Consider the following 24,001-nt stretch of genomic DNA (forward strand, 5'->3'; position numbering starts at 1 on the left):
TGGATGTGTTAATTATGTAAACAAGTTTATCCTGTGAAACTGCAATTTAAATTTAATTTAACAAAATTGTTTTTGTCAGATTTAACCACAATAGCAAACATATTGTACTTACTGTCATTTCTATAATTTTTTTTATTGATTTCCCAATATAATTTGAAGATCTCTTTGCTTTATTTTTCATGAGTCAGGTCCAAACCCAAGCACTGGGAACCACTGATATAGAACACATGCCTATCTCCTTCCAGAAATTATTATCTTGGAATATAATCTTTAAACTATATTAGACAAAGAGTAGAGTAGATGTAATTAGCACTGACTTAACTTGCACCTTTATATTACTTTGTGTTTATGTTTAATGATTTGATTGTTTATTTTCTCTGTTTTGATGACTAAAGCAATTAATAAAATTAAGCAATAGAGCATAATTGCCTTCTGGTATTGCCAGGTATGTGGTATTTTGTGGTGAATTTACAAATATTAAAATCTTTTATGCCATTTTTAAAAATGTTTTGTAATTTTTTTTTTTTTTTTTTTTTTGCCGTTTTCGTCCTCCGTATAAGTGCAGTAATCTCAGTAATGCACAACTCCAGCAGGCTGTTTTGGTTTGATCAAAGCAAAGCATGCTGGACTACAGTTCAACGCCCAAAATGGCGGCACGATTGAAAAGTTTTTGCTGGTTCCATCGAGTTTGTCTTTTTAACAGACCTTTTCCGCAGTTGCTCTAGGCACGCGCCGTGTCTTTTTTTTCTTTAAAGTCACTGATAATCAGGGTTTTTGTCTAACTGGTAAGCCGTAAGAGGGGAGCTGGGATGGCGAGTTGCCATCAGCTCCTAACTGGGTATGTCTTTAGATACACAGTGCTAAAATAAATTAGCCTAGGAGGCTAAACGCCCTTAGGTAGGTGCTGTTTTAAAGCTCCTGTGGTCTTACCCAGTCTCACATAGATCTCCGGGCTGAAGGGAGAATGAAGAAGACAACTTAGAGATGGAGGAAGATGTGAAAAAAGTAAAAAAGGTGGGTGGCGGTGCACTTTTTTTTTTTGCACATTAACTACATGCTAACTTGTTAGCTTGCCGGGAGTAAGGCTAACTGTTAGCTAATTAGAAAAGTTTAGTGTTAGCTGACAAGCAATCATAATCAAACACACCACTTTACAACAATAACATGTAGATAGTATGTTTAATAAGCTATTCACAAGAGGGGATACTCGTGAATATTGAATAATGTGTCTGATTAGTGGAGGTTAGTGCTTTGGGTTAGGTTTTTGTTTCAAGTCAGATCTGCATTAAACTTTTGAACGATTGTTCTTCAGTGGGTTTCCATGTTATAAACGTCGGCGCTCTTCACTTTGTTTTGTTTCACGTTATAGTTGTTGCTCATCTGCAATTATCGGCTTCAAGTTTTTAAAATAGCATTTAGGAATGATTGCATAGCTAAGAATACTGTATTTAATTATTAGAGATAAGCCTATTCCTTGATGTAATAGGTGCATATCGTAATTCCTCAACGCAGTATCCTATGTTTAAGACACAGACAAAACACGTTTGCTTGGCATCGGCTGGTACTAGAAACTGTTTTCGATAGTTGTTCTGGTTCAAGAGAGTGAGCAGATTTACCATCTCCGCCTCACAAACGGACCCTGCAATACTATGCAATGACTCCCAGCTGATGTGGGATTTACTTTCTATACTAGACGTAAATTAATTTGCAAATGTACCTTCTGTCTTTTTCTTAAATGTCAGGATGGGACAAACGGTGAAGAAAACAAACAAGCAACTATATAATTGTTTGTCATTGGAAGAAAGCGGTGATCACATTTTTTATCCTTAATGGCACGAGTTTAATGCCTCTTTGTAATGTTTATTTTGGTACATGGGCAACTCAACCGAATGCAGTTACTATTTTTACCGCATGGTGCTGATAGAGAATCACTTTAATGACGTGATAGATTGCTCCTTTTAATTTTACCAAGAGTTATCTTGACTCATTTTGTTATGCAATATTTGGTCTAGTGCAAATATATTCAGGACCATTGAGGTTTGAAATCTCATTTGGAGGAATATCATGGCTGATGTATGATTTTCGCCAAACACTGACAGAAATGTTATTTCTGTAGAAGCTTTTTCTATTTCTTTCAACTAATGCTACCAACCGAATTTTAGAAGTGAAAGAACTCAATTTATAAATATAGATGTTTTACTGCTGAATCAACCATATCAGCAGTATCAGCTGAAAGCTATATATTCACTGTCTAGCTTTCAGTGAATAATACAAAGACATGAATTTACATGCCTCTGTCGTTAATCTTGAAAAGTGTTGCTTTACATATTCCTTGAAAGTGCCTTCCTCTCTTGCTGTTCTCTCGGTTAAGAAAATATAAAAGTTAATAGCAAGTAAAGTTGCTTGCCAAGGCTGCTGTATCACATGTCACTGGCAGAAGTCGTAAAATGTTAATGTGTTGAGCTGTGGCATACTGTTAAATAATGCAATGGCACTACCATGGTGTTGTAGTATAACTTTGTAAGCAGCCAAACATCATCAGTGTCATCTGTCTGCTAAAACAATTATTTTCAGGCTATACTCAAACATATTTGCTTTGTCAAACAGAACTGCAAATGGGATTTGTTCATCAACATATGGTTAGTTGAGAAAGTATCATTAATCTTAAAGAAATTCAATGTTTAGTTCCTGGCAATTTTGGAAGTCTCATTAGTTTTGAATAAATATTTCAAATGATCCTTTCAGTGTGAATTGAAACAAATACTACCTTAAAAACTAGATTAGGTAGCTCTACTTCAAGCTTGTCAAAAGTACAGGAGACACTGCAGAAAATATTTATAGATAGGGGTGTAACAGGAACATTTCGAGATATTTAAAGCATCACCTTATTTCTTGTGATGATGCCCGACTCAAAAAGTGAAAAGCCTACAGGCAGACTAAGAGAGTTGTGGATTAAAAATATCCATTGATTAATCAGTCTTTATTTGTGTAACACTCTCACACACAATAAAGTGACCAAAGTTCTTCATCTGTAAAATAGGCAAAGAAAGTGAAACAAAAGAAACAAGAACACAAAGCCAGAATAAAATAAGCAATAAAAGCAGGGATAGAATTAGGGAGCCTAATTCTCCAGCCCCCAAGAATTAAAAAACTAGGAAAATAAATGAGGTTTTAGAAGAGATTTAAAATCATCCAAGCTTCTGGTGGACATTACAGATAATGGGAGATATTGGAATTTTGTAGGACTAGAGGTTTGAGACACAGCAATCAATCTTACAATTTTGTCTTGGAGGAGGTTTTTTGTCTTATGTAACTTTTTGTGTTATTTTCACCAACCTGGCAAGAAACATGACAGTTACTGTGACAAAACAAATAGGAAAATTGAGCGGCTCTTTTTCGATCTACGTGAAGAGTCAAAAGTCAGCATGCTAGTGATGCTTATATGTAACTTGTCTGACAAATGTAACTTGAATCTAAAAATAATAAGGAAAAAAGCACCAATCATGACATGAATGTGAAAATCTTGTTTCTACATTTCCCTTCTGTAAATCTAGAACGTAACTAATATTTGAGATGTGACTGGTGTGGTTAGCACAGTGAAATGCATGCCGTCCGTGGTTTTGCAGACTTATGCACAGACTCGGTTGCAAAGTCCTTACAGAAAGAGTCGGGCAGAAGCTGTGACATCAGAATATTAGTAGGTTTAAGAGTGAATGCACAAGGTTTACCAAGTGAGTTTTTTTGTTTTTTTTGGCCATTGTCTGCAAAGCAAACTAACAAAAAACCACGAGCAGTCTGCTGCAGAAATGAATGTCACAACATTTAAATCGCGTGTCATCACAGGAAGTTGTGGCCGGTTCCTTTCCTGTTCTTGTGCGCGAGTAGAAGTCAAAGACACGTTCCTTCCTTTTTTTGGGGTCACACCCTTCATGCGTACCGCCCAGGTGCCTCTGTGCCTTTCGTCAGTTGGCAGCTGTCAGTTTGTAAGATCGGCCAACTGGGGATAGATTAGTAATTGTAGCTGCACCCGTTGCCGGGCTGTAAAGTTACTATTGAACAGGTGTGTGTGACTGCTTGCTTGTGGGATCATGGAGAGTGAGGTAACGCTTTTTTTTAAAGTCTTGAGGGTCCGAATAGATTTTTACGAGGTGGCTTAAAATATCAAGATCTTCAAGCAGATTTTGTTGTCGCTTCTACAAAATGCAACATTTATACATGTTGATGTGTTTATATTTGAGCTAAACTCTCAGTATCATTATTGTTCCTTTTGTTAAAACAGTAAGGAGAAACAGGAATGCCATCAAAAGCACTTTACTATTTCATCTCTTTGTATATTTATTTGTATATCTAAGCAATAACTTAATCAGACTACTAAAACTATGTGGGAGTATTATAGAGAGCTATGCTATGTAAGTTTGGTATATGACGTAAATAGAACAGTTTGGCCTATTTTGCTGCATGTATGATGCGACTTGGGCATGTTTGTAAAAGCATTGCTATGTTTGCACATGCACATCAGCTTATCTATTTTGCTCATCACCTCTCTGTTTTGTTTTCTATAGCCGGGGATTGTGTCTCCGTTCAAGCGGGTCTTTCTGAAAGGAGAGAAGGGAAGAGACAAGAAGGCTCAGGAGAAATCCACGGAGCGCAGGGCCCTCCATACCTTCTCCCTGTCTCAGCCTGACCACCGCATTGACCCTGACATTCTGCTTAATGATTACATTGAGAAGGAAGTAAAAGTGAGTTTAGCTATTGACGTATTCGTTTCTTGATCATACACATATTAAAGTGATCTAACAAGTTGGTTTTTCTTGAGTGAGGCATTAGTCGTAGCGATGAATCTTAACCAGCATGGAAAAACTCTCAATGTGAAATATTCACCGGTTCTGTCCTGTCAGTATTTAGGGCAGCTGACATCAGTTCCAGGATACTTGAACCCATCGAGTCGAACAGAGGTTCTGCAGCTCATTGACAATGCAAGAGTAAGTATATGCACATTGTTAGCCTGGACCATCAATATGATTTCCTTAGATCTTTATTTGGGTGGTTACTAGTACAAAGCTGACAGTTCCTATTCTCTCGTTTTGCTTTAGAAGTTTTTAGTAATAACTGGCTTTTTGTTTTGCTCTGTCACTGTGAACATGAGAGTTAAGATTATTGCACTTTTATTTGTCCATTTCCACAATATCATCTGTGTTTTCAGATGATACCGTGATCCTGAAGACTGGAGCACGATTGGCTTATGGTCCAGTGCAGATCAGAGTCTGGACTTTGAGAATTGCTGATGTAATGTTTTCCTCCTCCTATTTTTCAGAAATCCCATCAGTTGGCGGGCCAGCTGACATCTGATCAGGACGCAGTTGTAAGCTTGTCTGCGTACAACATCAAACTTGTTTGGCGAGATGGAGAAGACATCATCCTTAGAGTGCCAATCCACGACATCGCTGCTGTTTCATACATCAGGGACGACTCTCTGCACCTTGTGGTGATAAAAACAGGTAAAAGGAGAACACCATGCATTGAAGTTGCAGCAGTATGAGATGATCTATAACACTGTCCATGGAAATACCAATAGAATTTGTCTGTATGTCAAAGTACACACACAATTCCTGGCAGCACATCTATCCAGTAGATGGCAGTAATGCATAGTTAAAGTTTTTTTGTGACTTTCACTTATTTTTTTAAAGTTATAATATTTTAAACAGCTCCAGCCATAGAAAATTCTGCACACACACTATGTGTGTATATATAAATATATATATATATATATATATATATATATATATATATATATATAAAATTATTATTATTTATTTTTTTAAATAATGGTGAGTTTTAAAAAGTGAATAAATCTCAAAATCCTTTATGATAGCTTTTATTTTCACCATACATTCCAAGTGACAAACCATTTGTGTCCTCTTGACCCTGGTCTGTTGGCATTATGTAATTCTTCTACCCTCACTAGTAAATTATTTGCCATATTGAAATATTATTTCAAAAACTTAAAATGGACTGGTAAGTGATTTTTGACCGCTGATATCTATAATGTCCTTATATGCATACAAATGCTATGTGATTGATGCCCTATCATTGACAGAAGACTACGTGATCAAATAAGAAGGTGAGAAAAATCCGTTTTTGGTACCATAAGCACTTCCCAAATCTGTTTTTATTGGTCTTATTGTGCAAAGCACATTTTCTTTAGGAACTTCATCACTTTGGTCAAAACTTGCCCCACAATAACTGCTACCCTAACATCAATATTCCTGATCATGTGGGTTTATCAGTTTTAGCTGGAATAGTTCTGTTGACAGGAAGTTAAATTTGTATTGGCCTATAAACAATATTTTCTTAATCAGATGAACTGAAGGTTTTATGTTTTTGTTTTTTCAGCTCAAGAGTCAGGAGGCTCTCCCTGTCCCAGCTCATGTCCCGACCTAAACAAATCTCAGACTCTCAGCTCCCTGTCAGAGAGCGGGGCTGTGCTGGTGGAGGTCTGCTGTCTTCTTGTCCTAGCAGTTGATAATAAGGTACGTTTCCTGAAATGTAAACAAAGATGCTGCTGACAACTTTAAAGCCACCTGCACTGTTAACGAAAATTAATGACAGTTACATAGAGTTCCTCTCAAATTTTGAAGGTGTTTTGGGACAATGTCAGCAATTTCTGATATATGGGGGGAAAAAAATACAAACCTGTAAATCAAAATCGCATTCATAAGTCTATTTTTTTACATCCTCACTGGCTTAAAAATGTCCAACGGGGGAAAAAACAGGGGGGCAAAGAATGAACAGAATTCTGCTTCTCGCTTTGTATTTATTTGTCAGGGTTATTTTTTATTTCATTAGGGTCAGAAGTGAACATTTCTAATATTTCTTTTTTCTTGCAGGCAGCAGCGGAGGAACTGTGTCTTTTGCTCAGCCAGGTCTTTCAAATTGTTTACACAGAATCAACTATAGACTTTCTAGACAGAGCCATATTTGATGGAGCTACAACGCCTACAAGACACCCTTCTTTGTACAGTGGTGAGGAAACACAACCCCTCTAAATAATGTTACATAAGCTGTTTACTGATAATCAATTACACAAAGCTTTGTGCTCTTATTAAGCCACTAACCTTAAGTTGTAAATATTTTGTCATCTTAAAGACGATTCTTCAAGCAAAGTAGATGTCAAGGAGGCTTTTGAGAGAGAAACCAGCCCGTTGTATGTACATTTGGGCACAACCATTTTTAATTTAAAGACTGGTTCACTTACAGCTTACATTGGTGTGTATTTATTCAGTCCTTTCCAGGCTACAGAAGGAAGTTCTCCATCTACATCCACCCCTGTATCCCCTCAGACAAAGGCCCCAAGTGAAGGAGAACTCAGCACCACTGCTGCAGAGCTTCTGCAGGACTACATGACTACAGTATGGCATTTCATCATTTTCTTTGCCTCATAGGGAGTACAAATGTCTAAGGCATTCTCTAAGACACTTTTTAATGTGTTAATGATTTCTGGCTTGTGTTTTTTTTCTGCACAGTTGCGAACAAAGCTATCATCGCAGGAGATCCAGCAGTTTGCAGCTCTGCTCCATGAATACAGGAATGGTTCCTCTATTCACGAGTTCTGCATCAACCTGCGGCAGCTCTACGGGGACAGCAGGAAATTCCTCCTACTTGGTACAAACACCTTATCTCACCGTCACAAAGTTTTATCAGACTACAATTTGATGATGATTTAATAGGCCAATATATACTCAAGAACATGGAAGAAGCCAATTTTGTTTTGACATGAACATAAAGCACCAAGAAAACCTACACATTTTTTGTATGCTTTATAAACATTTTGTATTTTTTTCATGTCTAAGAGATGTTTGGCATTATTTCTGTCCTCCGGTTAAGGCCTGCGTCCCTTCATACCCGAGAAGGACAGCCAGCACTTTGAAAACTTCCTAGAGACCATCGGAGTGAAGGACGGCCGCGGCATAATCACGGACAGCTTCGGCCGCTGCAAACGCACGGCCAGCTCTGCCTCCGACTCCACCACCAACGGCAACGGAGCGGCGGGAGAAAGCGGCGACAGCACGGCGTCGGAGGAGGGCCGGGACGCCTCTGAGGGCGACGAATGGGACCGTATGATTACTGACATCAGCAACGACATCGAAGCTCTTGGCTGCAGTATGGACCAGGAGGCGGTGACCCCCTGACCTGTTGACGTGAAACCATGGCCACGCCTCAGACGGGCGGTTGGCTTTACTAAAGCGGATCAGATGAAGGTGGTCCATAGCACTGACCTAAGATTTGGTTATTTGTTTATTCCTCTAATTATCAAGAGGACGTTCTATTGGCCCTGCACATTTAAGGAAAATCTTTCTGTCGAGTCGGCTTACGCACTTATGCAGACCTTGTAGTGGACTTGCAGTTATTGTTTTACATTTCAGCTGGATTCACCTCAGAGTTATTTTTAAACTTTATCTTTGGTTTTGTACTCATTTATTGGCAGCATCTGCCACTTCTCTCTGTGATAAAGCTTAGCTCTCCAGTCAGCGCAGCAGCGACTGGAGAATCCACCGGTAGACTGTGCACACATTTTAGAAGGTTAAGACTGAGATTTGTATCTTAATTTAACCATAAATTAATCGGCTTCATCCACCTTCGGTTTTTTTCATTTGTTTTGATGTAAGGATGTAACATTTTGCTATGTGTAGTGTCGTAAGTTCTGCTTTTACCTCACACTTTGTTAATCAGTGCTTACTCAGTTTATATGTTTCTGCCTTATTCAAACTGACCTAGAAGATGCTGTAAAAACAGTCACATTCTTTTAAAGCCACACAGTGTGGTCTGTATTTTATTTGACAAGGCCAGCTTATGGATGGTTGATGTAAATTGTTTTCAACATTCAGGTCATTTTTGTGTTACATTAAATTTGTTGTTGTGCCTAAACACTGCAGTACTGCTGCCAGCAAGTTCTTAGTGACTCTTAGAGCAGTTCTGCAGCAAGTTGTGGTTATTACATAACAAATCAATTACATTGATTTATATTTTGGTATTGCATAATTGCAAGCATCATGATGTTGCATAAAAAAAACACGTGTGACAGTGTCTCACCTAATTACTGTGTCCTGGTGTTTTAGTGTGCGGTTTGAAGTGGAAATAACAGCGTTTGACTCCCTACATCAGGGAACGATTTTACAATCTAATTATGATTCTCGGATCATTTGCTTGGATGCACCTAAGCTGCCGTGGAACTTGATTCAGCTCCATCAAAGTGGTCCTGCTGAATGCTGTCGCAGTCGGGGATTACTTTAGAGTCTCGGGGATGGAGATATTGGCACGACAAGCTCGGTTTAGTCACATTCCATTCTCTGATGCCTCTCAACATGTTTCCATTTCCTGTTCCTCATCCAATTCCATAGGATTTCACCCACTTAACAACTTTTAACTTGATCCCAACTCTTTTTACCTTGGTCATGTTATGTGGATTGGAATAGAGCAGAACTGTAGAACGGAGCTTCTTCTCCTGGATGACTTTATTTGAACCAAGTGATATTGTCCCTCATTTGCTTTGCTTCAGCAGGAGACTAAATGATTATGACACGCCGTCAGTGCAACCAAAATGTTTTCTCACATTATGGGAAGAAACACTAATTGGTTTCCAGTAACTTCTCGTCTTTAATCCAATTTTAGAATGAACAGAGCACCTCTTTGAAGCAAGTAATTACGACATAGCAGAGCTTGTCAGATGAAGCCATTAAAAGAGAAGATTGTGTTGTTTTAGAGTTTGCCCCTCTAGTACTGACCAGAGCCCCTGTTATTATGCCTGTATGAACCTGCCTGGGTGTTCTTCCTGTGGAGCCATTAAATGGGTTCAGCTTGTTCCAAAAACAGGTAAAAATGTCTAATTTTGGAAAAGTTTACAGTCAGATTTGGCAGCATTAGCTTAAAGTTTGGAATACAGTCACATCTTTGAACTAACAAGTCATTGCTAGAATGTCTTAATTATTGGTTAAGAAAATATCAATTATTTTTTACTTTTACTTTCACAGCTGCTCAATCCACCTGCAGCAGATAGAAAGCACCTGATGTATATTTTAGCTTTTTTTTTTTTTTTTAACTTACTTTTGAAGTTACTGGTTACCAGCAGCTCTTTTAAAAAAAGATAAACCAATTGACTAATAACTACAAGTTAAAGTCTTATTTTTCTGTTCATAAATAACGTGTACTGTCTGGCTGGAAAAAAAAAAAAAATGTTTTTCTAAAATTACCGTTCCTATGTTAAAGCTATTTTTCCACTCTTGGACATGATTCCAGTACCGGATTAAAATTTTCCTCTTACATAAAGTTTGTAAGTCCACCCCACTTAACAGCAACATTTTATTTTGCTTGTCAAAGACTTTAAGTAAATCACTAATAAATGAACAAAAGATATTTTCAGTAGGGAAAGTTGAGATAATTCAAGTCAGCAACTAAAAGGTAGCCAATGTGGTCGGCAAAATATAAATTACCAAGCTTCTTTTTCCTGTTCGTGGCACCAAGCAGTTCTTCTTCGCAGTTCATATCTGAGAGATGTGCCAAAACACTCCCACACAAAAGTCTCGCTGTGAGTCTGAGAAGGAAGTCTGGGAATCTGGCCCATGTCACCCTGCGGTTCACCTCGGTGGCGTTTCTGTCTGCCATGTTCACGCTACAGTTTGCAGCCTGGCCCTGGTGAGAAGTGACTCTGTCTGTGGTGTCACATCTGCTGTTTTACTGGTAGCGGGCGGCAGCTGTGGGATTCATTTCTCTTTCAGGAGCATAAAAATCAGTGCCAGGGAAAACTTAATAGAGGACATATTTTGTAGAAACTGCTTAAATCATTACAGACTTATTTAACCTACTTTTAAAGAAAATATCCAGTCTTTCTTTATTTGGGTGTTGTGTCAGATTTCATGGCTGTCATGCAGATAGTGATGAGTTTCAAGGCTGCCATTTTATCATGCAAATGAATCTGTTTAGGCATGAAATTAATAACATAAAGGACAGCTGGTGGGTAGAGCTGCAGTGTGAAGAAAACATTCTTCACTTCAAGTGATGAATTGGTCTTAAACATTTACTGCACAGACACTAGTACATATTAAAACATTTGGTTGTCTCTCTTTAAAACAACGGGTGTATTATTAGCAGTAATAACTTTAAAAAGAGGTGTCGGTCATACATGAAAATCTTTACACCTACTAAATTCTTTATGGGATTCTCTTTTAGGACAGAAAGATTCAAGGATTAGAGAATGGTGTCCACTTGTTGCTGCTTTTGCACTTGCCTAATTCTGCTTTCAGTCTGCAAGCACAGAGGACAGTTATTCAAAGATTATCTGAACAAAGGGTGCAATTTATGTAGCCCTCCGAAATTTAACAGAATAAATTAAGGTTTGTGAAAACAGATCAGAGTTTCTGGACTGGCTAAAAAATGAACTCTAGGCTTATGATATATTTTTGAAAATCCTGTGATAAAAGTAAGCCCTGTTTTTCTTGAATAAGCGTCATTGTGAAATTGATGTGATACTATTCGCCTCAGTCTCAGGTCCTTTACTGTATTTCTGATCACTTCCCATCAGCTTTGTGCAACATCTCTGTCTCCTGACTGGAAATCCCAGTTAGTAAGTCAAAATCCTGATTAGTAACTCAAAAATCAATAGATAGCTTAAAGCCAGAAATCAAAGATGAAAACAACCTGTACTTTTGTACTTCTGTATTTCAGTTTGCAGTTTTTTGAATCAATACTTAAGCACTAACGACACCTGATTAAAGCTTCCTTATCCTGTATTTTGCTCACTTCTGAATATATAGCAGCACTAACTCAACAGTAAAGCCTCCCAGAGCTATGCCTACCCAAAATAATTGAAATTATTCTAGCTGATTACATGATTAAATCAATAAATTTACAAGAAACAGGCTACGTCTAGTAAGACAACAAATTACAATAAGACTAATAAGGAGAATTTTAATTTTTATATTGTTGAGCCCTCTGAATTATTTTAAAAAATTACCTTTTTGAAAACAGAATCCTGGGTGTCCATATAAACACCATCATGTCAGGTTCCACTTGTATTCATCTAGGCTCTGTATTGGGCCCACTTCTGTTTTTGCTCAACATTCTCCCTGTCGGACAGATCACTAATAAATTCCATAGTATCTCCCATGACTTTAATGCAAATCATGTTTCTCCACCCACTGCATTTTGTGTATGTGTAAAAGGTCAAGGGGCATCAATGCTTTTGCAAGGAACTTTAATGGCAAACACACTATCTGTTGACTTACATGACTCAAACCTAGTCCTCAGCAAGCTTTTAAGGATTTGTTATAGTCACTTTTCACAAAGTTTGACCTAGCAGAGTGAGAACCTTCGAGAGTTAATGTTCATCTTAGTGACCCCGATTAGTCTCAGGGGGTCCGACAGCCCGAGCCCTGGGGTGACGGGGCACTCGCACAGCAGGTCGGACAGCTCGTCCTTTTCCTCAAGGCCGAAGGTGGCGTCGTTGAGCATGCGACGGTGCAGGTGGCACGTCTGCTCGATCTTCAGCATGTTGATGTCGCTCCGGAGTCGAATGAGCTGCCTGGCCAGCTGCTGGTCTTGCAAGCGCATATCTGTCTAAACAAGAGGAGACAAGAGCAATTACTCTATCAGAACACTGGACATTTCTGTTGTTTTCATTGTCACAACAGTGCATTAAAGCTGTTTTAGAGTGCACAAGCCTTCCTTTAAGGCACTTTTAGGGCACTTACTGAAATGTAACAAGATGTTCATTGCTTATATGGACTTTATTGACCTCAGATCTCCGTGTGTGGTCCTTATTGTGAAGCAGCATCTAAAAGGAAAGCTCACGGTGGGACGTCCACAAACAAACTTCTCGTTTTTTGCTCATTCCCTCCTGCACAAAGATCACAATCCGCTGGGGTCCTTGCGCAATATGTTTGCAGCCCCATACTGTGCAAGTCGGCCTCCATAAGTGCCTCTTTGTTTGCTCGATCCGAGCTCATGAGCCGTGGCTGAATATGCAGAGTAATTGAGCAGAGTAAAGATGATTACACTTGCAGAAAAATCTGTAATTCTATTGTCCGATTCACAATCGATCACACTGTCTGACATGAATGGCATTTTTCTGGCCACTAATTGGACAGCGTGAGCTTTGTTAACCTCTAATTGGCTAAGTAGCAAAAGAAAAGGTTTGCGTTTGAATCTCAAATGTTGCACAGTACTTCTGTGAAATGTGGAATCAAAACAAATATGTCTAAAATGTCCAACGATCAAAAATATTAAACCAGCTCACCAGTTCTTTTCTGAGCCAAGAGAGAGCTTCGTCGATGTTTTCAAAGCCCTTCAGCACACCTGAGGGTGGCTTTCGCTGACTTTTATCTGAGTTTGATGCAGCCTCTTTGTACGTGACTGGTTGCCCATCCCGGTCCTCCTGAACCTGTAATTTTCCAGTCTGTGAATCTTTGAAGCTTTCTGCCTCCAGTTGAGCTTTCCACTCCAGATAAGATGGCCTCCTGGTCTCCAGTCTTAATTTTTCAGTCAAAGCCTTTAGCGTCAATAGATCGTCATCTCCATGAAGATCTACACTGCTCCTAGACTCTGCCTCCTCCACGATCTGTGGAGACGAAGTGGCGTCCATCATCAGTCTGCTGAATGCAAAAAAAACAACAACAAAAAAAACACAATAAACTGTTAAAACTAAAACCCTACCATCTTGATTGGTGCTAGAGTTTTATTACAAATGCATCGTTTACTCTGAAAACCAATGGCAACTATCTGCCACAGGCAGGAGACAAAACCGATGAGCTAATCACCCTAAAGCCTAACAGCTACTTAATAACAGGAATAAACTAAGGCTAAGTCCACTTGGGGTATCAGACCACCAGGATTTTAATTTCAAGAAACAAGTCATCTCCAAAGCAACCACACAGTCTTCTAATGAATCAGCAATTTTCCACCTCCTGTCCACAATGTTTATTGCATCAACCAGTCTTATCAGGTTACTGGGAACTAGGGCGCTATGGCTGGTGGCCTTAGAGTCACTCGTGTCTAAAACGTAGGGATGATGATCCTGAAGGGATTTTAATGCAACAGTGAAACAGTTAAAGCTCAATTATGCTGTGGTCAGAGAAGTAATATAATCCTACAGGCATATACAGCAAGATAGAAAAAAACAAATCCACAAACTCATAATAAGGGGTCTGTTATCTAATGTAGGATAATGGAATAACTGCATCATCTCTAATTTCTTCATAGTTTGCTGCTGATCTAGACAAGATGCCTAAAGATTCAATTTAATGTTTCGTTCCGTTATTGTTGTAGACAATTCTGGTTTCTCAAAGTCATTTTTCTGAAAACGATGAGGTTCTGTTAATAACTTTTAGAAAGCCCAAAGAAATGTAAATCAGCAGTAATTTACAGCATGTCGAAAAATAGTGTATGTACATTATGGGCTGCCTGGTATTTCCAACAAGCATTAAAGCATAAAGTCTTCTTATTAGCACTAGCATTGGACAAGGCAGTGAATGCTTTTACCAATGTGATCACATAAAAACTAGCTAATTAGAGCTCAAACAGAATCTGTTAAATTGGTCATATTTAAATACATCCATTATCTAGGTTTTAGGGGGGCTAAATTAACAGTAAAAGCTACATACGTATGCATACTCTGTATGCTGAAAGCTCAATTTAAGCTCAATTTTTAAGTTTCATAGCTGCTGACTGAATTGTTTTTACGATCTAAAATGCAAAAGTAATCTCTGAACTGCAAATACACGTTTTTGTGAATAGCAGATAAAAAACAACCTACAGCAAAGGGTTGAGCGGATTCATCAAACACATCAGTACTTCGATAATCATCAGAATGGAAAAGGCTATCTTAGGATCAATTCTTTTTTACAGAGCAATCTGCATCCTACAGTCAACACAAGAGAATAGCATTGCTACAGTCATTTATCTCCAAAGCAAAAATTAAGTGAAGCAAACAATGTACACTCCCCATTTCATTGTGGTGCAAACATTAAAGCACAAAAGCAGATCTCCCACTTTTTTTGTTTTCTTGCAAAGTGGTCTCAAATGTTCTAACAACAAACCTTCAGTGAAGTCACTGTCCTTGTATCTAATGATCGACTTGGCTTTCCTGCATGGCAGATTAGACCTCTGACTGTGCAGAGCAGCTGACTTATGAATACCTACAAATGGATCCGCTTCTTAGTCTCGACAGGAATCAATGTGGCCCCTGAGACAACGCTGTTAGAAAAGAGTCCTAAAACAGGAAGCATGCATTTTTGAAACATTTGTAAAGGCTGTGAGTGCAAGCTAATGAGTTGATTAAAAATTTGAACAGGAAGTGCTGAGCAAGGAGGATTTCCAAATAGTCCATAACATGCTCATACTAACAAAAGGTTTCAAATTACTTTTAAAAAAATCTTAAATGATCTATTGAATTCTACTAGTTTTTGAACAGACATTGGGATCTCCGTAAGAAATTACAGCCTTTTTGCAGATTTATTATAAAATACTGTGTATGGGTTGGAAAACCCACTGTTATGCCAAATGTCATAATCAACCATCAGACTGGTTACTCTGGTTTTAAATTTATTTTACCATATTATTAACTGTACTTTGTGGAAAAACCTGGCCTGACTAAGCAGCTTGTAAAGTTTGGCTCCCGTATCTGGAACATTGCAGTCATGTCTACACAACAAACACTGCCAGAAACCAATCAGGCTTTCGTGTTATGTTTTCCATAACCTGCCTGTTATTATGTCCTCGAGAGGTTTCAAATTTCAGAGCGTATACTACATGAAAACATGAGAATGTTTTCAAAGAAACATAAGAAAAGCAAGCTCTTTATAAAGCTCAATGCCAACGGCATTGGCAAGCTCAATTGTATACGGTTGTCATGGTATACCATTGTCAGCTTACCACAACAATGGTATACCAAATTATACCATTGCTATGACAAACACTTCATGAGACTCTCACTTTAATTTATAGATATTATATGTGTTTTCAGTTTATTGTACTAATTGTATAAATGAGACAAATATGCCAATGTTTAGAAATAAATATATTGTTATTTTTGTTACTTTGAGAAACAGTTTTAGCATAATTCCAGAGGAATGCCAATTCACAAAAAAAAAACTTATATTTTGCTTTAACTCTACCAGTATTACATGATGTATGTAAATCAAATTCCATCATATATATAACAATCATAATTTACTGTTCATTTTAAAGTTTGGTAATAAACTAACAAATTATAAAAATTCATTTTGATTATTTTTTGAACGTCTATTTGACGTCTAGTGCATCAGCAGACATTGGAACATCACCAATCTAAGATCCAAAAAATATTTCCACAAAGGCTATTTTATATGAGAGCAGTAACTTGACTCTTTATTTTATTTTATTTTTTTTGCTTTTCTGCCACACTGAGAGATGCAAACGCAATACGAAAAGTGCAGAAATTACCTTGTCTGAAAGTCCGAGCAGCCGCATATCAGCTCGTCATCGCATAAGTGGCTCATTAACTGCAGAGGTGAAGCCCACAAGAACCGCTGTTCTGACTGGAGCAGCCGAATCCGATCCGGGAGCTACCGGAAGAGGGGCGGGAATAGTTGCGTCAGGCCGTGGTTGCTCGGAGACGCTCCAGACACCGCAGGTTCCCGCTTCGTGGATGAAGTTCCAAGAGCGCCACAGTCCGATAAGCAGGCAAAATTGTAAAGTAATATAACAAAAGCCTATGGATGAACTTTAAAAAATGAATAAATAAAACAATGTCAAAATTAAAAGTCAGGCCATTTTTATTGTTCAGGAATTATTTAAAAATATATCACAATCTACAAGAATAAACAATTTCACAAAAATAGCCTATAAATACCTGACAAATGAAGTAAAATTAAATTAAAATTAAAGACAGGCTGAGAGTGCTTACACTTGTGTGCAATGTTGCTGTATAAATGGTGGATTTTTATTTATTTATTTAAATATGAACATCCGTTACCATGGACAGACCCTGAAAATGTGACAAGATTTAGCCAACAGGCTAATTTTCATCTGTAGTCCCTGACAGGTTTATATTATAGCAAGATCAAAAATAATTTTAAGTATACAAACGAATAAAATAAAATCCCCCAAAATGAGAATGTTAGTGCTGGTTGTCTGTGCCTTTGGAATCAGTGCAGGATAAAGAAAGCCATAACACAAGTCATAATGTTTCTGTTACAGCTGGGCATACAACACCAATACACTAAAAACATTTATAGATGCTCATGAGCACTCTAAACATACTGATTGTCTAACTATTTCAAATATATATTCTTATATTTTAACCTATCAAAAGACTAAAAATCCATCTATAGAACAGATGTATAATAATAATTATAATAATGATAAAATTAAATAATTTTGTTTAGGAGACCTCATTCAGATCCACTAGTGGGACAGAGTGAAGGCCGGCCCACCTCAACCAAACAACTGATCTAAATATCAGGTTGCCAAGATGAAAAAGTGTACTAAAAATTCATAATGTCAGTAAATACACAGAATAAAAGGAAATCCCATATGTAACCCCAAAGTTGAAGTGTTATATTTCATTATTGACTGCTTATATTGACACTGTAGGCAGTCAATACAGTGTGAATATATTTGACATGTTGTATTTGAGCTGGTTCTGCACGAAAAATGTTTTGCGCATCATTTGACGAGAAACAAAAGACTCCCCTTCATCATTATTTCAACCTGAGTTATATCCTGGTTAAAGAATGCACTCACTGGCTGCCACTGAAATATTTATTTATAAAGTGAGTTCCTCTATGTCGTCATCAAAGGAGGGGATGGCACGGATGGCAGGTTTACTGTCTGCAACGTTTAGAGCCTTGTCGATGATACTGGAAGACGGTGGAGGTGTAGAAGAACCCGAGCTGAAGCGATGTAAACCTTCCCGTCTTGAACGTACCCCGTTGGTTGTTGGAGGGCTATTAAGCACCTTCATTTTATTGGAAGCACTGAAACTGTCACCAGCAGGAATGGTCTGGGCACCAAACAGCTGCTCCATGAGGCTTGATTTCTTGTCTTTCTCTGTTTTCGTTTCTGTTTCCTTCTCCATTACCATCATTCCAACATTAAAAAGTCCTATGGCTTCTAATGCAGTGTTTTTGCTGTCGCTTGGCGGAGCTGGAGGGAAGCCAGGGGAAACCCGGGACGCTAAGTGTCCAAACGAAGGTGCGTACCTTCCAAATGCCAGGTCATCACTGGAGGTATGGGGCCGCAATGCTCTCCTCCCAGCTGTAAAACCTCCATGCTCCACACTTTGTCTCCTCCTTCCATCTTCTCTATCTCCAGCCAGCATCGATCTCGTCTCCTCTGACTCAGAGTGGTTGAAAACCGAAAAGTTACGGTTTCTATCCTCAGGTGGATGTGGAGAAGCGACGTTATTAATTTTTCTGGATTCAGAAAGAGGTGACTCAATGAACACAGAGTCCTGTGCTTCCTGGTTTTGACGATCTATTTCTCGCATCTTAGCCAACAGCTGCTCTTTCTTTCGACGTGCTTCCTCTGTCGCCTGCTGACTGGACGTAGATTCTTTGTTCCATCGCGCCACCTCCTCCTGGACGTGGCCATGCTTCCAGTAGTTGTCTTCTTCTTTCTGGCTGAACAGGGAATTTGACGTCTTGCTATCCTCATCCTCTTCCTGTTCTTTCTTTATGTCTGCAGATATAACGTGTCAGGTTAAGATTAAAGCCATGACTTAGTATTTCACATAGATTATGCAAAGATAAAAGCAACATATGTGGACTGTTCCTGTTCCCGTTTAGTTTCTTTTTACCATTTTTTAGTCTGCTCAGCTTCTCTTTGAGGACATTCAGCTCCTGGTTGAGTCCCTCTCTCTGCTGCGTCTCCTGTTCCCTCACCAATTCCTCCTCATGCCTTCCTCTCGTTTTGTGTTCATCGGTTTTTTGAGAAACCTTATTTGACTCTGCTGGTTTGTCCACCCTGTTAAGATCCTGGATGACAAAATGTCAGAAACAGAATGAAAGATGTGAATTTAACCAAATAACTGCACTCAAACAGTAACCCTGACAGAAAAGTAAGGGATGAACAAGGCACCTTCAAAGACAGGTATTCGCCAGCTGACTGTCCGCTGTACTCATTGGTGTCACTGATGGCAGGGGGTGGAGAGGGGAAATCCTGACTTGACATTTTGTCTTCAGTTTGTACTGCCTTGGTGCTGTAAAGTACTGTGACTAAACAAGATAAAAACAGATATCATGTAATGATGGTCATATTTAAAAGGAAATCCCTCATAAACCACCTCTGTTAATCTGTCTTTTTGCGCAACAGTGACTTACGTTTCTGCTTTGTACTACTTTCACCATCTTTCCGTAATGCTGGTTTTACCAAACGGTTGGAGTAAATATTTTTAGCATCTAGCTCTCTTTCCTTTTCCTGATCAAAGAAGAAAAAAAATCTCACAGTGCACAAGATGCAACAAAGCTTTGCTCAAAGTCTTCAGGGCTGCTTAAGAACCTGAATAAAGCATACTTGTATGCTGTACCTTGAGTTTACTGGTCAGTCGGTCCAGCTCCTCCTGCAGAATCTTCACCTCCTCCTGAGAATTCATAGTCTTCTTCTTCTCTGCAGCAAACTGCCTCTGAAAACTGTTGTTGCTCAGCTCAATGCTGCGCTCCAAGTCCTTGAAATACACACACAAAAAAACTTTACACACCAACCTCGCCAAAAGAAAACAAAGCAACCAACTTGACATTACAATGAAACTTTGAACAGTGGCATGAATGCATTAATACATTATGTGCAGTTTGCAGCGCAGTTTAAATATGTTACTATTTGATAGTAATAGAAATCTAACAAAAAATAACCATGGATGAATTTACCTTGACTTTACGTTGTGCCTCTTGGGCCCGAGTTTTCTCCTCTTCAAAGCTACGACTTAGCTTATCTCTGGTCCCCAATTCTTGCTGGTCCACCAGCTTCTTTAGTCGCGTGACCGTGGCTTGGCTCCGATGCAACTGCTCCTCGCTCTCCTTTAACCGCCGCTCAGCTGTCCGTTCCCGCTCTTGAGTGCGCCGCAGTCGCTCCCGTAGCACATGGATCTCATTGGAGTGGCGCGCCAGGAGCTGGGAAATCTCACTTTCTGTGTCGTCATAGCGCTGCAGGGCTTTCTCCTGACGTACCTGAAGCTGAAGTTAGAAAAGGACGATTTAAAAATGAACTTGTAAATGTAACATTATGATTACTGGTACTTATTGGCACTGTCACAGGAAGTCTTATTACACGATGAAATTATTTACTTAAGAAAAAAACCTGTTAACTTTAACAGAAAGCAAGTTTACCTGTCTGAGAGTTCTATTTTCCTTCTTCAGTTCATCATTCTGCTGCTTTAGTTCAGCAAGAGAGTTCCGCAATTCATTGATCTTCAGTAGGCGGGCTGAAAGCATCCGCTTGGTCACCAGATCCAGGTCTTTAGGCGGTGTAGACTCTTTGCTTTGAGACCGATTTCCCTTGCGGTGGTGCTGTGTGACAGGAAGGCCTCCAGGTCGCTGTGGCCGAGATGCATTCCAGCGCCCAACCCCACCTGCCAAAAAACACAAAACAAACAGATGGTTGTCAACATAAAAGGCATGCTAATTGGTTGAAGTTTAACGCCACTCATCAATGCAACGTCTTTGAACTTAGATTTTTTTTTAAATGTCCAAATGAGGCTTGAATAACAGCATTATTATGATTACAATCATTAATTTACAATTAAAACAACTTATTACTGGCTCTGTTCCAGATGAAGACTGAGATGTTAAAATTGGGGTTACACTGCCATCATCTGGACAAAAACGAATAAATTGGTATGTGTTATTTACTTAAGAGTCTTGCAAAAGTCTTCATAGTCTACATTTTTGTCACGTTATAATCACAGACTTCAACAAATCTTAGATGGATTTTATGTAATAAGCCAACACAAAGTAGTGCATTACTGTAAAATGGACACAAAAAAAACTTTTACATCATTTTTAAAATGAAAACTCTGAAACATTTGTTGTATTTTTATTCAGCCTCCTCTACTCTGAAACCTCTACATAAAATTGAGTGCAACCAATCTGCACTTAAATGTCCCCAAATTAGTAAATAGAGTCCACCTGCGTGTAATTTAATTTCATTAAAAGATTATGGTGTTCCAATAGTTTTACAATGTACTGTATCTGACAACTAACGGATACAAAATTGAAAAAAATAACAATGTACGTACGTAGTTTGTGTAGTGGACTTCTAGAAATCTGCTTTGCCAGGCACCCTCTCTGTGGAACTGGAGATGGAGTGAGTGACTGGGAGAAAGGTGAAAGTGAGCGTTCCGACTGCGTAGCGTTCTCATAGTCCTCAGAATATAGTGACCCGTCACTTCTCCGACCCTCTCCATCTGAAATCCGGTCTCGATCTGGATCGGATCGGCAGGTTCCTGTTTTTGATGTGCTGCCGACACTTTCAACCATCGTGTCTTCTCTGTGAATTTTTCCCTGATGGTTCTTTCTGTGCCTCTGCCCCGATGATGCTCGAGACTCTTTATTTGTGCTCCGACGGGACTGGCGACTTAGAATCCGGTTGTCCTCAATCGCTTCAGGGACTTTTTCTGATTCTTCCATGCTGTCTGTTCGATAATGTGTGCTGAATCTTAAGTGAGAAAAAAAAACAAAAACGTTTTGTTAGAAATATTTTAACTGTAGCAATAATAAAGGATGCAGAGTCTTTGTTAAAAATAAGAGTGGAAAACTAACCTTAACGCTTGTATTGCAATACTAAATTACGCACTCTTACATTTAGTTGAAGTTTATAATAAGCACTGCTAGGCCAACTGGTTTCACTAGTGTTTTCAGTATTACGTGTCTTGATCACTAAGCAACAATACACATGAGATTAAAGTTTCCATGAGACTGTATTAAGCTTAAGGATAAACATCTCTATGTTTGGAGCAAATAATACTGTACTACTCCCATCTCCTCAGTGAGTTAATTAAGAGGTAAATATTAATTTCTGGAAGTACCTACATGCAGTAATTTAGACAAAACAAGGTCAGACTTAATAAAAAATACATTTTAGCCCATTAAGTCATATTATTTTATTGACATCAAATATAGTTATGCAAGTCAGACAATTTTCTATTTTCCCTCTATTTTTTTATAATAGTGAGACCAACACCAACTATTATTTTATTCAAGATTAATGAATAAAATAGAATAGAATAGAATAATATTTTATTTAATAAAAGTTTTTCATCCCACAGAGGAAAAATATTGTGTAACCACAGCAAAGTGACCATAAAGTAAAAAGATACAAATACAAAAATTTAAAAAAAAGAATACGAATATTAGGTAAAATGCTCTAAAGCAGAAACAAAAAGAAAGAGAAAAAAAACATATGCAGTAATGAATAAATAAATAGGAAAAATAAATCTTAAAATATATAATTCTAGTGGAATAAAGTGTACCTGTACAAATTGTATGACTGCTTGACATGTACCACTTAATAATGTGTGCCTAGGAAAACTAATCAGTGTTAATTAAATGTAAAGGTCATGCACTTCTCTAGTTCTTTAGAAGCACAGAGACGTATCTATGGCAACATACAAACATAAATAGAAGAAATTATTTGTTTACAACATGAAGCACAGGCCTTATTATCCAGCAGATTTTCTGATGATAAAGCATGTTTATACAATATGCAACATAATAGATGTGAAATCACTCTAGAGTCAATATTCTTAAATAACAATGAGATTTTACACTCACCCCATGTGTCACATCCAGGTCATTTCTGCTGTTTTTAGCCTCTTCTTTCCTTTATCTTTTTTAACAACCATTATACTGGGCTGTCTTTTTATTCCCTTTTTGTGTTTAAAAATTGGTCAAAACAAAATTAAAAGGCATCATCTTACACACAACAGCAGTTAAGTACAGTTCTTCGTGACACCAAATTATCGGATCATTGCAGTTCGAGTGATTGGCAGGTGGACTGTTGACACAATCCATGCCAAGTAACAGTAACTAAACAAATTTTCTCTATAACTGAAGGGGCCTTCTTACAAGAAAGGTATAATAAATCAAATAAAACACATTTACATAAAGACACGAAGTAAAAAAATAACACATTATTAGCAGCAGAACATTAGTAAACCTATTTAGAGAGCTAATAGTGCTTGTTGGGGCAGAGCTGCTCCTTGTATCCGGACTAAAACAAATACACCTACATTCAACAGGTAGGTGAAAACTGAAGGCTGCGTTTACCGCTGGGATGCTAGTAGTACCCACCTGCCTGTTGCTCGTTTATTTCCGCTATTTTTCTGCTGTTTCGCTCCGACCAAACTTCATAGCTGGGACCAGATTCATTGTAGATTCAAACCGCTAATGTTAGCTAGGAGTAGCAAGCTAGTTCGAGCTTTAGCCGACTTATCCGTAATTAAAACAGAAAATGTTCTCTCCGCTCTCCCAGAAACTACGCTGTAATGACTGGTCGTTGAAATATATTTCCCTTTAATCATCCGCGTAAACACAGCGACAGCACAGACGCCAAACCGTAACCTTTATCTTTCGATCCCCATGATTCAGTGCAACCGCTGACGCTGTGCCATGGCAACCGCAGCAATTGTTGCAACACCTTTAGTCACCAGAGAGGCGCTGTTGTTCTTCCACCTAGTAGTAGTTTTAGTTGAAGTAAAAATCTGACCACGGAATAACGCTTCAAAACCTTTATTTTTTTATTTTTTTATTTTACATGTTGTTAGTGGAGTAGTTTTTAGACTGTGGGTGGAAGCTGGACTACACGGAGAGAACTCAGACATGCACAGGGAGAATGTAGACTTCATGCAGGTCCCCAGGCTAGGGACCTGCATAAATAGATTTATGCAGGCTAGGATTTATACACTACACAAGAGTCTAGTTTCTGGTTTCTCATCAGAAACCATGAAAAATAAACCTGACCAAAGGAAATGTGACTTTAG

General features: G+C 38.4%; 3 protein-coding genes across 8 annotated transcripts; 1 reads left to right on the forward strand and 2 right to left on the reverse strand.

The window, feature by feature from the left end:
• The first annotated feature begins 616 nt into the window (after positions 1 to 616).
• ccm2 (CCM2 scaffold protein) lies at positions 617 to 9,079 on the forward strand. Of its 2 annotated transcripts, none has more exons than XM_028040830.1 (10): positions 617 to 1,014; positions 4,563 to 4,739; positions 4,899 to 4,982; positions 5,315 to 5,498; positions 6,394 to 6,530; positions 6,888 to 7,023; positions 7,147 to 7,204; positions 7,283 to 7,409; positions 7,524 to 7,662; positions 7,885 to 9,079. In XM_028040830.1, exons 1-10 carry the CDS (start codon positions 985 to 987, stop codon positions 8,187 to 8,189), a joined length of 1,377 nt encoding a protein of 458 aa, XP_027896631.1. In that variant the 5' UTR covers positions 617 to 984; the 3' UTR covers positions 8,190 to 9,079. The 2 variants fall into 2 exon arrangements, with proteins under 2 accessions (XP_027896631.1, XP_027896632.1); XM_028040831.1 differs by lacking the exon at positions 617 to 1,014 and adding an exon at positions 3,963 to 4,100.
• fam167ab (family with sequence similarity 167 member Ab) lies at positions 8,686 to 16,626 on the reverse strand. Of its 4 annotated transcripts, XR_003598497.1 has the most exons (4): positions 16,471 to 16,619; positions 13,289 to 13,643; positions 12,744 to 13,007; positions 12,483 to 12,609 (listed from the first exon to the last, which is right to left on the reverse strand). XR_003598497.1 is itself a non-coding variant. In XM_028040833.1 (3 exons), the coding sequence occupies exons 1-3, from the start codon at positions 16,524 to 16,526 to the stop codon at positions 12,346 to 12,348; spliced, it is 672 nt and encodes a 223-aa protein (XP_027896634.1). In that variant the 5' UTR covers positions 16,527 to 16,626; the 3' UTR covers positions 8,686 to 12,345. The 4 variants fall into 4 exon arrangements, 3 of the variants coding, with proteins under 3 accessions (XP_027896634.1, XP_027896633.1, XP_027896635.1); XM_028040833.1 differs by lacking the exon at positions 12,744 to 13,007 and having other exon boundaries at positions 8,686 to 12,609; positions 13,289 to 13,640; positions 16,471 to 16,626; XM_028040832.1 differs by lacking the exon at positions 12,744 to 13,007 and having other exon boundaries at positions 8,686 to 12,609; positions 16,471 to 16,610.
• Positions 16,627 to 17,776: 1,150 nt separating this feature from the next.
• On the reverse strand, positions 17,777 to 23,646 carry lca5 (lebercilin LCA5). Of its 2 annotated transcripts, XM_028041207.1 has the most exons (10): positions 23,313 to 23,646; positions 22,794 to 22,888; positions 21,260 to 21,678; positions 20,352 to 20,593; positions 19,893 to 20,198; positions 19,556 to 19,693; positions 19,350 to 19,446; positions 19,108 to 19,244; positions 18,827 to 19,004; positions 17,777 to 18,708 (listed from the first exon to the last, which is right to left on the reverse strand). In XM_028041207.1, exons 2-10 carry the CDS (start codon positions 22,796 to 22,798, stop codon positions 17,795 to 17,797), a joined length of 2,436 nt encoding a protein of 811 aa, XP_027897008.1. In that variant the 5' UTR covers positions 22,799 to 22,888; positions 23,313 to 23,646; the 3' UTR covers positions 17,777 to 17,794. The 2 variants fall into 2 exon arrangements, with proteins under 2 accessions (XP_027897008.1, XP_027897007.1); XM_028041206.1 differs by having other exon boundaries at positions 22,794 to 23,646.
• Between the last annotated feature and the right edge of the window lie 355 nt (positions 23,647 to 24,001).

Source organism: Xiphophorus couchianus, chromosome 15, assembly GCF_001444195.1.
Source record: "Xiphophorus couchianus chromosome 15, X_couchianus-1.0, whole genome shotgun sequence".
In the NCBI taxonomy this organism is placed as follows: Eukaryota; Metazoa; Chordata; class Actinopteri; order Cyprinodontiformes; family Poeciliidae; genus Xiphophorus; species Xiphophorus couchianus.